The 15,201-nt window shown below is 37.2% G+C and overlaps 1 protein-coding gene across 3 annotated transcripts in view; it reads right to left on the bottom strand.

Moving 5' to 3' along the window:
• Positions 1-10,821: 10,821 nt before the first annotated feature.
• The window catches only part of zbbx (zinc finger, B-box domain containing), a 41,496-nt gene continuing 37,116 nt past the window's right edge, over positions 10,822-15,201 (bottom strand). Inside the window, exons 15-17 of one of the 3 annotated variants that reach the window (XM_053499880.1) lie at positions 14,290-14,507; positions 11,138-11,312; positions 10,822-10,871 (exon numbers count right to left, since the gene is read on the bottom strand). In XM_053499880.1, coding sequence (XP_053355855.1) covers positions 10,867-10,871; positions 11,138-11,312; positions 14,290-14,507 — 398 coding nt within the window. In that variant the 3' untranslated portion in view covers positions 10,822-10,866. Of the gene's footprint in view, positions 10,872-10,971; positions 11,313-14,289; positions 14,508-15,201 lie in introns of those variants that run through there. The other 2 variants (XM_053499879.1, XM_053499881.1) reach the window with 2 other exon arrangements.

The raw sequence follows: 15,201 nt of genomic DNA, 5'->3' as shown, positions 1-15,201 counted from the left end.
TTTGCTTGTTCAGAACTCCGCATGGTAGCAGCCTGCGGATCCGCCCATTCTGAGCAGTTTATGCGCAGATCTGCCCCTCGCGTAAGCCGCAACGTTACATATATGTCCACAAATACTTTGACAACATACACTTATCATAAATAATGAATTTAATCAATTAAGAAGAGCTTTCATTTTTGTTGTAGTACGAAGCCCCTAGATAGACAAAGAAGGAGAAAAAATGGCAAAAAAGTCAAAAGTTTTGGGTTATAGCGCAAAAGATTTGGGTTATATCGCAAACGTTTTGGGTTATAATGCAAAACATGACTTGTGTTTTTCTTCTTCTGCCATTTTTTTTCTTTTCCTTTGTCCCCTCAGAGACTCTGTAGTAGGTTTTCTCAGTTAAATATGAAAAAAAAAATATCGCTGATTATCAACGCGGGAATGAATGGCGCATTGTCCAAGTGCAAGTTGATCTTGTAGCAAAACTATTTGCTTTGGGTAAAAGTGCCATCTAGCGATCATTGTGTTTCAGCGATCGCTTCCTATTCAAAACAATAGGCGGTCAAATGACCGGTATTTTGCGTTAAAAGTAGTTAACACTAGTGCGGCGATGCTAGTGTTATTCACTCTCTATCACAACACATGATTTTTATGCTATTTTATAAATGGAATAATTTTATTTGGTTTATTTATTATTTTTTTATATAAAAATCTAAAATGAAAACATTCTATAAAAATACCAAATACAATAAAGAAAATTATTGTGTGTAAAGTGATTAAGATGATATTAGATGTTATTATAGGTGTCACGGACACGACAGACTCCAACCCTAATCAAAACTTTCAATCTTCCAAATTATAATCACACACACCAGAACCTCATTACCAACACATATAAATACACCTCACTTCTCTTTACCTGTTATCTGGTCACTACAGACAATGACTGTACGCGCTACCTGCATCAAGCGATCGTTATCACTACTCTACCCATCATTATCCTACCCAAAATAAGCATTTCAACTGTTCTTAACTATTCCACTCATTTAATAAATACTGTAGAATGGGTTGGCCTTAAATTCTGCATTACACTCTGTACCTCCTCGTCTTCATGTCTGCTCGTCCCTGTGTCTCCTCGTCTCTCTAGGCTTTGTGTCCTGTTTTCCAGCTCCGCTGTTCCTAATCCTCCATCCACCAGCTCCAGCACCATATCAGCTAAGACTTTCCAGTTCACTCGCTTACCCACATTTCATCTTAAACAGTTAACATTCATTGTTAATAAAAGCGCCCGTTTAGGTTTTCACTACCCCTGTTTGTGGAGTTTGTCAATCCGTACCAATAAGGAAAATCTCAATTTCTTCTATTCCATTAAAAACAGTAACAAGAGAAAAAAATTAGAATATAGAAGAGACCTGAACCACTGCAGGTCTTCAGAAAGGCCTCAGATACAAAAGGGAGGGGTGCATTTTAGTTTCTCTGAATGTATGGGTGAGAACAGCTAATTCACACCTGGGGAAGGATGAATTATTTGCATTTGAATGTTGTCTGACATTGTAAAGCACACACAGTAACACTAAAAGAACAACAACCAAAGATAAATAGGAAAAAGAGTCCCTGATAATACTGATTATAAATATTGTTTAGTACAACAAAATTCCTCCGTGCTCTGGAAAACTTTACGCGGGCGGTTAAGCACTGAAAAGATTACATAGGAAATTAAGGAAAAGGATCACAATGCCAGCTCAACACCCCAAGCATTGTGTAGTTAACATCAAAGGCAAAAAAAAAATTATAAATAAACATTACCAGCCTCCACCAAAGAGTTTAAAACTCAGAGTGCAGCATGCGTCACATACCGTATTATACATATATTATTATTATTAATATTATTAATATTATTATTATTATTACACGTATTATACTTATTATATATAACCGTATTATAACAAAGAATACACTGAATAATACTGTCGTTTTGCCGCGGCGGTAAGCATGGTGGTAATAGAAATTCCTGATGACTACTTACTTAACGTGAAGCTCTAAAGAAGCTGCGGCTCATTAATCTTTATAGGACACAGCTCCTTTACATACTTAAAAGTATGCCGGGGGCGTCAGTTAGCACCACAGTGTCTCGCTCGTGTGCCTCAAACCTTTAATATTGTTTTTTTTTTATTTTGACCCGTTACTGACCCTGCTTGCCCTTTGGATTTCCCTTTCGTCTTCCTCCCTGGCTACCACGCCTGTTCTCGGACTGATCTTTGTGTATGATCCTGCCTATGCCAGATTTCTGATTCTGTACTCGCTCCTCTGGATTTGTTTGTTCTCTCTGCTGGAACTTCGGCTATCGACCCTTACCTGGCTAACGACACTGATTCTTCCCCATTGCTCGACGGCTAGTGTCTCACTCTTTGCTTCGTGTCTAAATACTTCTGACATTGCAGAGAGGTTCTTACGCCGCAAGCTGGTCTCCTACTCCCCAAAAAAGCGAACCGAAGGGCTTTGCTTTTGCAAAACAGACCGGCATCAGGAAAACTATCACACCAGTTTATTTGCGCAATTAGCGCCCCTCACTGATCCCGAAAGAAGTTCTCGTGCTTCCTTCCAGGTTCACAGAGGATTCCCCAACGTCTTTACCCTGCCCCCTCGTTACGTCACAGAGCTTTTCTATACATACTTTTCTATACATGTGCATACACACACACACACACACACACTGCTGCTGAGCACTGACTCTTACACACACACATGCACACACTGCTTCTCTGCTCCTCTCCTTTAGCCTGTTTGGTCAGCCCTTTAGCCCCAAATACTGTAAAAATTCTTTAAGTAATGATATGCCATAAAAGTAATTTGATGATTACATTTTGTTATTGAATCTGTTCTTTAAAAAATTATATATTTTGCAATTATTTTGTAAGGTTAGTCCTACGTGCCAAAAAAAACCATGAACACACCCTCCTCCTCGCATTCTTTTTACAATTCGACCACTGATCTTATGGAGGTATTCCAGAAACTTCTCTTGAACATTTTGTGCCTAGAAAGAAACAAAAAGCTGTTCTGCAAACTTGAACTGTTTTCATTTACATTTACATTTAGGCATTTGGCAGACGCTCTTATCCAGAGCGACTTACAAAAAGTGCTTTAATGTTTACAACATTGGATACATACTTACACTGGGTTAACTAGGTTAATAACTAAGTTTTTATCCTATATTAATTGCCATGGACTGAGGGGTGAAAAATTCACAAACAAGCCCTAGTATTAGGTTAACTAATTCCATGTTTTAAAATGAGATTGTTATTAATATAATCACTTCTGTGGTTCCAGGTTGCTGAAAAAGAAATCAGTTTCATTTGTGTCGTCTAAAATGGTGGAAACCATGTTTCTTACAGAGATTTAATTTTAAACAGATAACTGCATTATATATTTTGAACAGTTTGTGTCTAATAAGTTACACAAAATGTGACCTGTTCTGAACTTTACCGATCTAGTGTGGTTTAATATACCTTAAAAGTAATGAGAACAAAAAAGATGCAGTGATGTTGACAAAGAATAGTGAATATTCATACTGTTTGAGATTTTTTTTTTTTTTTTGTTAATATTAAAGCCGGAGTTTCTAATTCACCTTTTAAACCTGTCTATTATTCATCCCTGAAATCAGATTTAAATTATTTTAAATAACCTGCTCATAAAAATACTAATCATGAAATAATTTGCAATGGGCAGGGGGGTGTCCAATAAAATCAATATTTTGGTTTAAACTTTACAAAAAAAACTATTTGTGTGTGTGTAAGGTATTATAATATTGTAAGGCATTATAATCTAGTAAGAAGATTACTATGACCCGAGAACAACCCCCTCACTGTGCTTCCTGATCCCTAATGTGGTAACACCTCTTATATCCTGCATCCAGATGAATATACATCCAGATGGCTCTTGTTCAAAAGAACCCTTTTGTTTAACCAGATCCAAGAAGGAAAAAGGAGAATGCTATTGTATTTCGCCTCTCCTATCTGGTGTGGCGGACACAGCAAGCAATAACTCTTTTTTTCTTTTAACTCATCTTAAAACTTATCTCAGACACTCTTCTTCTTTTTAAACCTAACAGTGTGCTACTTGCAGGTACTAATTTTTCAGGGTTTATTTTTAATTATATTTTAATTAAATTCTTTTTACAGTGTACAAGCTCTAGAGCCCATGGTGATCAGGCAGAAAGGGGGTGTAACAAGAGCCTTCATGAAGAAAAGTGAAGAGTACAAGAAGGGGTTTAGAATTGAAGAAGCTCTGATAAAGAAGGGGAAGCAAGATTATGAAGTGCTTTAAATGCGAGAAGGGAGAATTTTAAAGTCTATACGGTATTTGATGGGGAGCCAGTGAAGTTGTTGAAATGTGGGATTAATGTGATGCATTAAGGGTATTTGAATTACGATACAGGCAGCAGAGTTCTGGACCTGCAGATAATGTTTACATTGGACTCAAAGGACAAAGTGTCATTAAGGATGACCCCTAGGTTTTTGACCTCAGGAGAAGTAGAAACTGAGAAAACCTTTGATATAAGTGAGAAACTGCTGTACTTGAATAAAGTGGATTTTGACCATACGAGAACCTCTGTCTTATTGCTGTTAAGTTTAAGAAAATTGCAGTTGGGTATTCTCTGCATAACAATGAAAATGTATATTTAATCTTTTAAAGATATTACCAAGAGGATAGATTAGGAAGAAAAGGGGGCCAAGGACAGAATCTTAGGGAACACCACAGCTGACTGGGAGAGGTGGGAATTTTTTTTAATTGCACAAACTGGGTACAGTCAGGGAGATATAAAGTCATCTAGGCGAGAGAGATGCCAGTGATGCCAATTGTGGCTAAATGTTTTATAAGAATAGAGTAAGAGATAGTGTTGAAAGCTGCAATGAAATCTATCAGGACAAGGATTGACCAGCATCAACAGCCATCAAGAAATTATTGGTTTCTGAACTGTTTAATAGAAAATCTGGACTGAAATGATTCAAAAAGATTGTCACTGATGTGAGAATGAACCTGTATTGCAATTACTTTTTTCAATATTTTAGAAATGAAAGAAAGATTTGAAATCAGTCAAAATTTGTTGAGATCATTAGGTTTAGCGCCAGTTTTTTTTTTTAAGGATCAGAGAAACTGCGGCTGTTTTAAGGATAATGCCGGAAGTTCAATTCAATTCAATTTAATTTTATTTGTATAAACTTGCTGCATTTAACAATTGACATTGTTGCAAAGCAGCAAGCGTAAGTGGGATGAATAATTTGAGTTATGAGAGAGGAAAGTAAGGGGGTACAGCCTTTAATCAGTGGGGTTTTAAAATTTTAGATTCAATGAGATGTTTCAAAGAGGAGAGAAGAGTAAGAGGATAGTCAGCAGATGAGCTGTAAGGCTTCAAGTTTGAGTTTTTACAGTTGTAGTAAGATACAAGTTTTAGTAAGATTGTCAGGGGTGAATAGATGGTTATGGATAGATTGCATAGGAGATTGTTGATTGCAATGGACAAAGTGAAAAGATCTATGTCTTTTGAGTGCTGCTGAAGACATAGTTCGGCTGTACAGTATAATAGAAAAACAGTGAATTTAATTAATTTATGGTCAGATATACGTAGGCGGCTTAGGTGGAACACAGTCAAACAACTCTGTAGTTCAGAGTTGTAGTAAGATACAAGTTGTAGTAAGATCGTCAGGGGTGAATAGATGGTTATGGATAGATTGCATAGGAGATTGTTGATTGCAATGGACAAAGTGAAAAGATCTATGTCTTTTGAGTGCTGCTGAAGACATAGTTCGGCTGTACAGTATAATAGAAAAACAGTGAATTTAATTAATTTATGGTCAGATATAAGTAGGCGGCTCAGGTGGAACACAGTCAAAAGGTGTAACACCTGAGCAACAAACATGGTCCAGGGTGTGGCCTTTTGGGTCAGTCACAAAATCAATACATTGTTGTAAACCAAAGCCATCAAGGTATGACAAAGTCCTTTGTAAGCCCATTTACAGTGTCATTCACATGAATGTTAAAATCACCACATAAAATAAAGTTATGAGAGAGTGTACAGATAGAGGTTAGAAATGCAGTGAATTAAGATAAATATGTGTTACAGTATTTCGGTGGTCCATATTTATCTTCGGTGTTGAACTGCCGGATTTTAGGTCTGTTTTTAGTGGGTGCTAGCTAGCTCACCTAACACATTATGTTCCACAGACCGCCGGTCAGGTTTCCTTGCGAGGTGGGGGGCTGAGGACAAAAATGACCTTATACTGTAGCCTGCACGCAGCTTATTGTAGTGAGCAGAATTAGCTAAGATCATTGCGTTTTTAAAGAGAAGAATATGCTCACTATACATTTCTTTCTTACAAGCGTACCTTAGCCATGATAAAAAAAAAGGAATTCTGCTTATCAACTCATTCATAAGAAAAATATCACCACCACCCTCCACATGATTGAGGGTGGAGAGACTTTGGTATGAGTAACAAAAGTGCACCAAAAGCAAAGTCCCTCAACACATAAGACAAATGAGACACAGATGCAAAAAAATTAAATATGGGAAAGGGAAATAAACAACATGTGGAACGGTACTAAAATGTAGAATTGGTCCGTCAATAAAAAACGGGTATGTGGAAACAAAAGGAAATGTTCACCCCAGCTTTAGGCTATGACAACAATAATTATTGCTTAGATATGACTAGACAGAATAACAGCAAATCTAGGGAGCACGGTGGCTTAGTGGGTAACATAGTCGCCTCAAGGATTCAGGTTTGATTCCCACCTCTGTTCTGTGTGCATGAAGTTTGCATGGTCTCCTCATGTTTGGTGGGTTTTCTCTGGGTACTCCAGTTTCATCTTACAGGCCAAAGACATGCAGATTATGTTAATTGTGTTGTGTTGTATGTTATGTGCTGCTGGGTTGAGAAGCCAAGCACATTGAAAATCAATTTGCAAATATTATTTATAAGGTGTTATATCTGTAACCCGCTGAACTCATAATTTCAATGTCGAGCTTGTCAAGAGCAGGGAACCAACTGAATAGAGTGTACATAAGAAACTAAATAAAATGACAGACAAAGCCTAGCCCCTTTTCAGGGCAGTGAGATAAATGTTACACCCTCTGCTTCTGTCTACCATGTCTGCAAGTTTTAGATTTTGACTGACTTTGTCTACCCAGAGGACTTGAATCAGCCCCAGTTGTGGTTTTAGACCTTTAATGTCAGATCTGATTTTGCCAAGGTCAGCTGTTAGCATTGCTAGTTCATCCTCTATAGTCATTAACTTCTCATAATTATATTTTTCCACTTGTTGAATCTAAGCAAAGCATGATTAGAGGTAGCATCACTGCTTTTACAAAAGTATCTTTACCCAAAACACAACATGAGGCAATCAACAATTTTGCCTGGCTACGAACTAAATTCCTAAGCTGTCCATACTGACACCCTCTAGTCAGCTTTTTTTTTTTGAGCATGTTAACCCGTTACTTAAGGATTTTATAAGAACTGTTAAAGGTAATCTGCTTGTAAAGATGCTGTTTATTGCAAAAAGCCATAAATATACCACAAATTTAAATCCAACCCCCTGTGGCTCTGCATGTTACAGTCGAATACTAAAAATGCAAAATGTCAAAATGCATTACACATACATTAAACCTTGGATTGCGAGCATAATTTGTGGTCGCATAAGCATGCTTGTATATCAAAACACTTATATATCAAAGTAAATTTCTACATAAGAAATAATGGAAACTCATATGATTTATTCCACAGCACAAATATATTCATATAAAAATAATTCTGAGTGATTCAGTTAGTGTGTGTGTGTGTGTGTGCATGCGAGGTGTCATTAGCGAGGTTCCTTGTTAAAGTTGTCCTAGTAGCCCAATATGACTTTGTCATATTTATTTAGCCAAGCATTTTTGTACATAGATTTGCCTTAGGTAAAAGAGCAGATCTGGGGGACTCATGGACGTAGAGTACAGTATTACGGTGAACTGGTATGTTTAGATTCTTTCCAGGGAATCTCAGGGAGTTTTTCCTTGCCACTGTCTCCGTCATCCTCGGCTTGCTCATCAGGGACAGTCTTATAATTTTGATAAATACACGTTCACATCTCATACAAACTTGAATAATGCTTCTGACTGTGTAAAGCTGCTTTGCGACAATGTCAATTGTTAAAAGTGCTATACAAATAAAATAAAATTGAGATTTAATTAAATCTTTAACAAGGAATCTCTCTAATGGCACTTGCTTTTGCTTTACGTGCACGCACACACAATATTATAATAAACAGTACATGTGCGCACTGATGTCGACTATATGATGGGAAATGATTACCCATAATCCTGCAGCATGTAAGAAAGAAGAACCATTTGACAAACAAAGCATATGCATAGTACTCGTATACCAAGCGCTTGATTGTTTATTAAGTTAAAATGTATTTAAAATAAATGTATTTTGCCTACCTTGCAAAATGCTCGCAGACCAAATAACTTGCAATCCAAGGTATCAGTGTACTTGAGGTTTACTAAAAAAAATTTGTTGCAAAGTCATGAATATACAAATATTTTGTTTTCCCATGAGTTTTATAAAGTTGAAAACGTGGCCAGACTATATTCAGGTAGCATCACAGTTTACTTTCAGAATAGACAAAGAGAGAGGGAGAGAGATGCATATAGAGAGACATGTCTCTGGGGTTAACGCATGTCTCCTTTCTCTGTCTTAAATGGTGGCTATAATTAAGCCATTTTCCAGCTCACTGGTCGCTGCCCTTGTCACTGAGCTCAGGGGAATGTGAGCTAGAGAGACAGACCAATAAATTGTATTAGATCATGGCACTCTGAGGAATAAAAAAGGATAAGAAATAGGAGTGATGGATATATGCTGCAAAAAAAAACCAGGAGGAAAAGGCAGACACTGCTGACAGGAAAACATCACTCGTCTGACCTTTAGTGCCTCTCATTAAAGCCAGGGTTTTATACAAAGTATGTAAAAATGAGGGCATTAGAGTTTTGTTTGTCTCCATCGACTTCCTCCGTATTGTAATACTGGCAATCTTAGAAAGTGCTAATGGAAACATAAGTGTTTACATTCTAACTAATGCTCTCTTAAAAGTAGGTCATTAAGCGTGTGGAGAAGTGAACAGGGGAATAAATAATTATAAGAGAGCAGAATAATTTGCACAGTGCCAGTTGCCCTGCAGTACTTTATTGGGCAATTCATCTAAACTTAGAATAATTAGGATCTGAATAGAAATGTGCTATAAAAAATGTCAGTTTTGTTATACCTAATATAAAATAAAAAAAAAACCTGGAGGAAAATGTGGCTTGATATCCAGTACAGAACATGTTTTTATTTTTATTATAGGATACCACTACATTGCCTGGCCAATTTAATTGGCTTGGATTTTAAATGCTAAGATTAATAATTATAGATGTTATCATGTTATCATCTTTTATGTAGTGGTTAGCAGTGTCGCCTTGGACCTCCAGGGTCCAGGTTCGATTCCTGGCCTGATCCAGGTCCGCTTCTGTGTGCATGGAGTTTGCATGTTCTCCCAGTGCTTGGTGGGTTTCCTTCGGGTACCCTGGTTTCCTCCCACAGTCAAAAGACATGCAGATTAGGCTCACTGGCATTCCTAAATTGCCCATAGTGTGTGAAGTGAGTGTGTGTATGTGTGCCTTGCAATGGATTGGCAACTTGTCCAAGGTATACCCTGCCTTGTGCTCTAAGTCTCCTGGGATAGGCTCCAGGCCCCCGCGACCCAGAATACAAGATAATTGATAAGATAAAGTGGTATAGACAATTACACTGGCTTAGACCACAAGGCCACGGGGCTAGTGTATCATGCAATCAACCTGTTTAACTCCTAGTCTTGCACCTAGTACTAAAACATACTTCTTGGTGACAGAGGCAACTGTGTGTAAAAAGCTTGTTACCCAGCACCCGAGGCTCGAACCTTACAAACTCTAACCACTAGGCCACCAAGCCGAACATACCGTTATTTGCTGACATCAAAAGACAATTTTGTGCATAAATGCATGCATGTGTGGGTGTGCATATTGTGTATTGCATATTCAACGTTGAGAAATTTTATCAGTTAGATTTTACATACAGTATAGTACTGTAGATGGACAAGTTCCACACTACTGGAAACTTAGCAGTCTGTGAGCACATAAAAGATTTTTTTTTTTCAGGCAAAAAGTGGTTTCATAAAAAGTGATAAATTTCTGAAGCAAGATGGATACTTTTCATACACTTCAACACTAATATTTGAGTAAATGGGTGCTGTGGGAATAAGTATGAAACAATACAGCGTGTCACCTGTATCAGTTTCTACTTTGCCGCAGGGCTTTGAGTGAGAGTAATTTTCCTTAAGTCTCTAGATTGAAGACGGTTATAACCACACTTGTAGAGAGTGAACACATATAAGTACATTTTTATGATGAATGAGAACCAGCCCAATAATGGCACTGTTGGGTTAAAAGACAAAAAATCAGAGAAACAATGATATGTGAAGGCTGAAAAAAAACCTTCCATCTGTACTGTATTATTGTATTAAGCCCCAAGTCTCAGGTAGACAGAAGTCTCTATTAACTCGCACTCTAGAAAAATAACCAAAAAAAATTATTTGGGAAATGAGCTGTGCAAGAAAAGAGTAAAGGAAACACTAACACACACAAGGTTGGTTTTTGAACAAACACACACACACACACACACACACACACTCAATAACATGAAGGTGAGTACATGAAGTGTTTGAAGAGCTCCCTCAGCTAATGCATCCTCTGTTTATATCATAATATTGTTTCCCGTCTCCACTGAACATAATATGTCCCTCTTGACTGAGAATAAATGTCTTTCATTAAACAGCTCCGCTCTATACTGTAAAGAACGATAACACCAATGAAAGGATAGCACCTATGACAAATTTGAAGCTGGACTTTATTATATAATTCATTATACTTACTGTCTAGGAGTATAAAAACTTTTCACTATGAATTGCTACACCAATGGTGTCTACGACATAACTAGACTGATTGTTAACTAAATGCCCTAATTTATAACACAAAGTATTATAATGTACTTTGAACTAACTGACAGAAATAAACATAATTTAACAGAGAAATTTGGACTGCATCAGTACTGACCTGACATTAAGGCCTCTGAGTTTGTAGAGTGTGTATGTATCTCTGGATGTGATGAATGTGATGCAGCCAGACTCAGTGGAACAGACCTGGAGGCTAGCCCCAGCATGAAAAAGCCATTTAGGCCTTGGTAGTTTGTGGATACATTGTTTTGTCTCTGCGCTAATGATCGTACAGCCTGTAATACATAGAAACATTAATATCATTAATACCTTCTTTATTTTAACGTATACAATATTTCCTGGAATCTAAACGAACAACTTAAACCATGCTGAGAAAACTAATTTCCCAGCACCGCAGTCCAAGAATAATTTTCGAAAGCACCACACAAACATGGTTTATGCCTAATTAATTTCACTCCCACTATACATTTTTTATACCACTTATCCTGTATGGTCAAAGGAGGCTTGGAGCCTATCCCATGGGGCACAGGGCATGAGGTGATCTACACCCTGGATGGTCACACAAGCACACAAACTCACAATTTCTTTTAAACACTCATACTTTTGGCATTTCCTAAAAGCCAATTGGGCTAACCTGAAGGAGATCCAATGTGCACATAATCAACAGTAAAAAACATAGCTATGTTTAATAGAGAAAGAACATTTACATACGGTACATGCACAATGTGATGAGAAATCACAGGATTGGGACTAATGAACAGTGCATTTTATACAGAATTGGGGCTATATACAGTCATGGCCAAAAGTTTCGAGAATGACACAAATATTAGTTTCCACAAAGTTTGGTGCTAAACTGCTTTTAGATGTTTGTTTTAGTTGTTTCTGTGATGTACTGAAATATAATTACAAGCACTTCATACGTTTCAAAGGCTTTTATCGACAATTACATGACATTTATGCAAAGAGTCAGTATTTGCAGTGTTGGCCCTTCTTTTTCAGTCCTCTGCAATTCGACTAGGCATGCTCTTAATTAACTTCTGGGCCAAATCCTGACTGATAGCAACCCATTCTTTCATAATCACTTCTTGGAGTTTGTTAGAATTAGTGGGTTTTTGTTTGTCCACCCGCCTCTTGAGGATTGACCATGAGTTTGAGATTGTATGAGAAGCAACCCCACACATGAATGGTCTCAGGATGCTTTACAGTTGGCATGACACAGGACTGATGGTAGCGCTCACCTTTTCATCTCCGGACAAGTCTGTTTCCAGATGCCCAAACAATCGGAAAGAGGCTTCATCAGAAAATATGACTTTGCCCCAGTCCTCAGCAGTCCATTCACCATACTTTCTGCAAAAGATCAATCTGTCCATGATGTTTTTTTTGGAGAGAAGTGGCTTCTTTGCTGCCCTTCTTGACACCAGGCTATCTTCCAAAAGTCTTCGCCTCACTGTGTGTGCAGATGCGCTCACACCTGCCTGCTGCCATTCCTGAGCAAGCTCTGCACTGGTGGCACTCCGATCACGCAGCTGAATCCTCTTTAGGAGACGATCCTGCCGTTTGCTGGACTTTCTTGGATGCCCTGAAGCCTTCTTAACAAGAATTTAACCCCTTTTCTTAAAGTTCTTGATGATCCTATAAATTGTTGATTTAGATGCAATCTTAGTAGCCACAATATCCTTGCCTGTGAAGCCATTTTTATGCAACACAATGATGGCTGCACGTGTTTCTTTGCAGGTCACCATGGAAAAACAATGATTTCAAGCATCACCCACCTTTTAACATGTCAAGTCTGCCATTCTAACCCAATCAGCCTGACATAATGATCTCCAGCCTTGTGCTCGTCAACATTCTCACCTGAGTTAACAAGATGATTACTGAAATGATCTCAACAGGTCCTTTAATGATAGCAATGAAACGCAGTGGAAAGGTTTTTTGGGATTAAGTTAATTTTCATGGCAAAGAAGGACTATGCAATTCATCTGATTACTTGTCATAACATTCTGGAGTATATGCAAATTGCTATTATAAAAACTTCAGCAGCAACTTTTCCAATTTCCAATATTTATGTAATTCTCAAAACTTTTGGCCACGACTTGTATATAATAAAATGACATTTGTGTGCCAACATTGTTCTGATTTACACAAACACAACAAAATTCCAATGCCATCCTAATTAACATTGCTCATGGGCAACTTTGTTCTGACTTACACCCAGAACCAAAAATTAGCAGTTTTCCAGCATCATCAACTGAGATAGATTGCTTTAACAACACTTACTGTAAATGACATTGGTATGCCAACATTGCCAACATTGTTTTGACTAAGTATATACTATATTTCATGCATACTTTTATTTTCATATTCTAGCATAAGTCTATGTGGATATATATCCTTTTTTATGCACCTATTTTATTTATACCCATATTTTTTATATTTTTATTCTAGTTTTATGCTTATTTTCTATTCTCTATGTTACTTATGTTATTAGTATTTGCTGGGTTTAAAATTATTTTGGGGGAATTTTTGTCATATAAGGGATACCTAATGTTCACATTATGCTATGCACTTTAATCCAAAAGACAGCAGACAAAAAGCACTAGGAGATCGATAAGAGTGGTGCCTAACTTCCAAGACACTTTATGTCATTGTTATTTAAAGGGGGCGTAAAAATTGTTAATTTGACACAAAGTGGTTTTAGATGAGATAAATACCAACAGAACATGAGCTAGACAAAAGAGCAGCAATGAATGGTCTCTGAGCAGATATTCAATTATTATTTTAGCTTTCTTCCTTCCACTTTCTGCCTCAATTTACCAGTCAGGCTTTTTACCACAAACTCACTGAGTAATTTATTCTAAAATTGAAAATCTTAGTGAGCCCTGCCCACGGTTTACATGCTAGGGGAGACTGAAACTACACAATATTAAAGAATTATTTGCATAAACCAACAGACACCTAAAAACATTACAGAATTAACAATACTAGTGGAATAAGACCTGATTCAACATAGAAGATAACAGTATACAACATAGTATACAAAGATCAAGTAGAAAGTACACAAAGGTCTGAATTCTAGCTAGATCCATCTTAAAAAGTAGTTTAGTAGAAAAAGAACATTGATTTAATTAGTTTTGTCTCACTTTTTGTTTCTGTCATGTCAATCCAGGTTTTTCATGTGAACATTCTCCATTTCTATCAACACATAAGAACTGAAGCACATTGTAGTGAAACTAAGACATTTGCTTTTCTCACCAGGCATGGTTTGGTAAATAACCGTGACTTCTCTTCATTCTTGGGGTTTTGAGAATGGAAAAAAGCATCTGCAGTGGAAAACAGAGATAGGGCAGAAGAGGGCAGGTTTCTCTCCTCTTCTTCCTTCATGTCATGCAGTACATCTCTCCTCATTTCTTCATCAGAAAAATCTTCATCTGTGGGCATCATGCCAACACTTCCACTTGACATATCTGAATCTGGACAAAAAAGTATTTTCTTAAACAATGCTGTAAAAAAGTATTTGCCTTTCTTTCTTTTATTTTTTTGCCGATTTGTCACACAATATTAAAACAAAATTAATATTACATACAAATTAAAGGGGCTAGTGCAGCACCAACAAGCTGCCAACAAAGTTATTGCTGGCCATGACAGAAAGGTATTAAAACATCCAGTCCATTAGACAGACATGCATAAGTTGTTGGTCCAGCTTTTCCAGATCCCAATTCCAATTGAGCATTCAAGGGATGGCGGCAAACAATATAGAAATACCATTTTTTTCCTGATTTTTGGGGTGTGCTGTAATGTCTTATACCAGGATGTTAGCAGCGGATCATCAGCAGCCTCTGTGAATCTGACAGTATGTTTTTTTGTATATTTTTCTGTTAATGTATGAAAGATGAGATTCTCTAGTATTTTATTCTGATTTAAACTAAACCTTCACACTGTATAGCATTGTTATCCTTTTTGAAAAGGTAAACCTGGAGACAAATAGGTAAACCAGGAGATAAATAGCCTGATGCATTTAACACTATTATACTGATTTGAATACTCATCACACTAGGAATGTTTCATAACTTTCCAGCTCCACGTGACTTTTGTCAGGATAGTTACTGACAGATATGACATTTATCTAACAAAGCACAAAAACCTTATTTAATTTGCAAAGACTGC

Source organism: Clarias gariepinus, chromosome 7, assembly GCF_024256425.1.
Source record: "Clarias gariepinus isolate MV-2021 ecotype Netherlands chromosome 7, CGAR_prim_01v2, whole genome shotgun sequence".
Taxonomy (NCBI): Eukaryota; Metazoa; Chordata; class Actinopteri; order Siluriformes; family Clariidae; genus Clarias; species Clarias gariepinus.
This window is presented reverse-complemented; position numbering and strand designations above follow the sequence as displayed.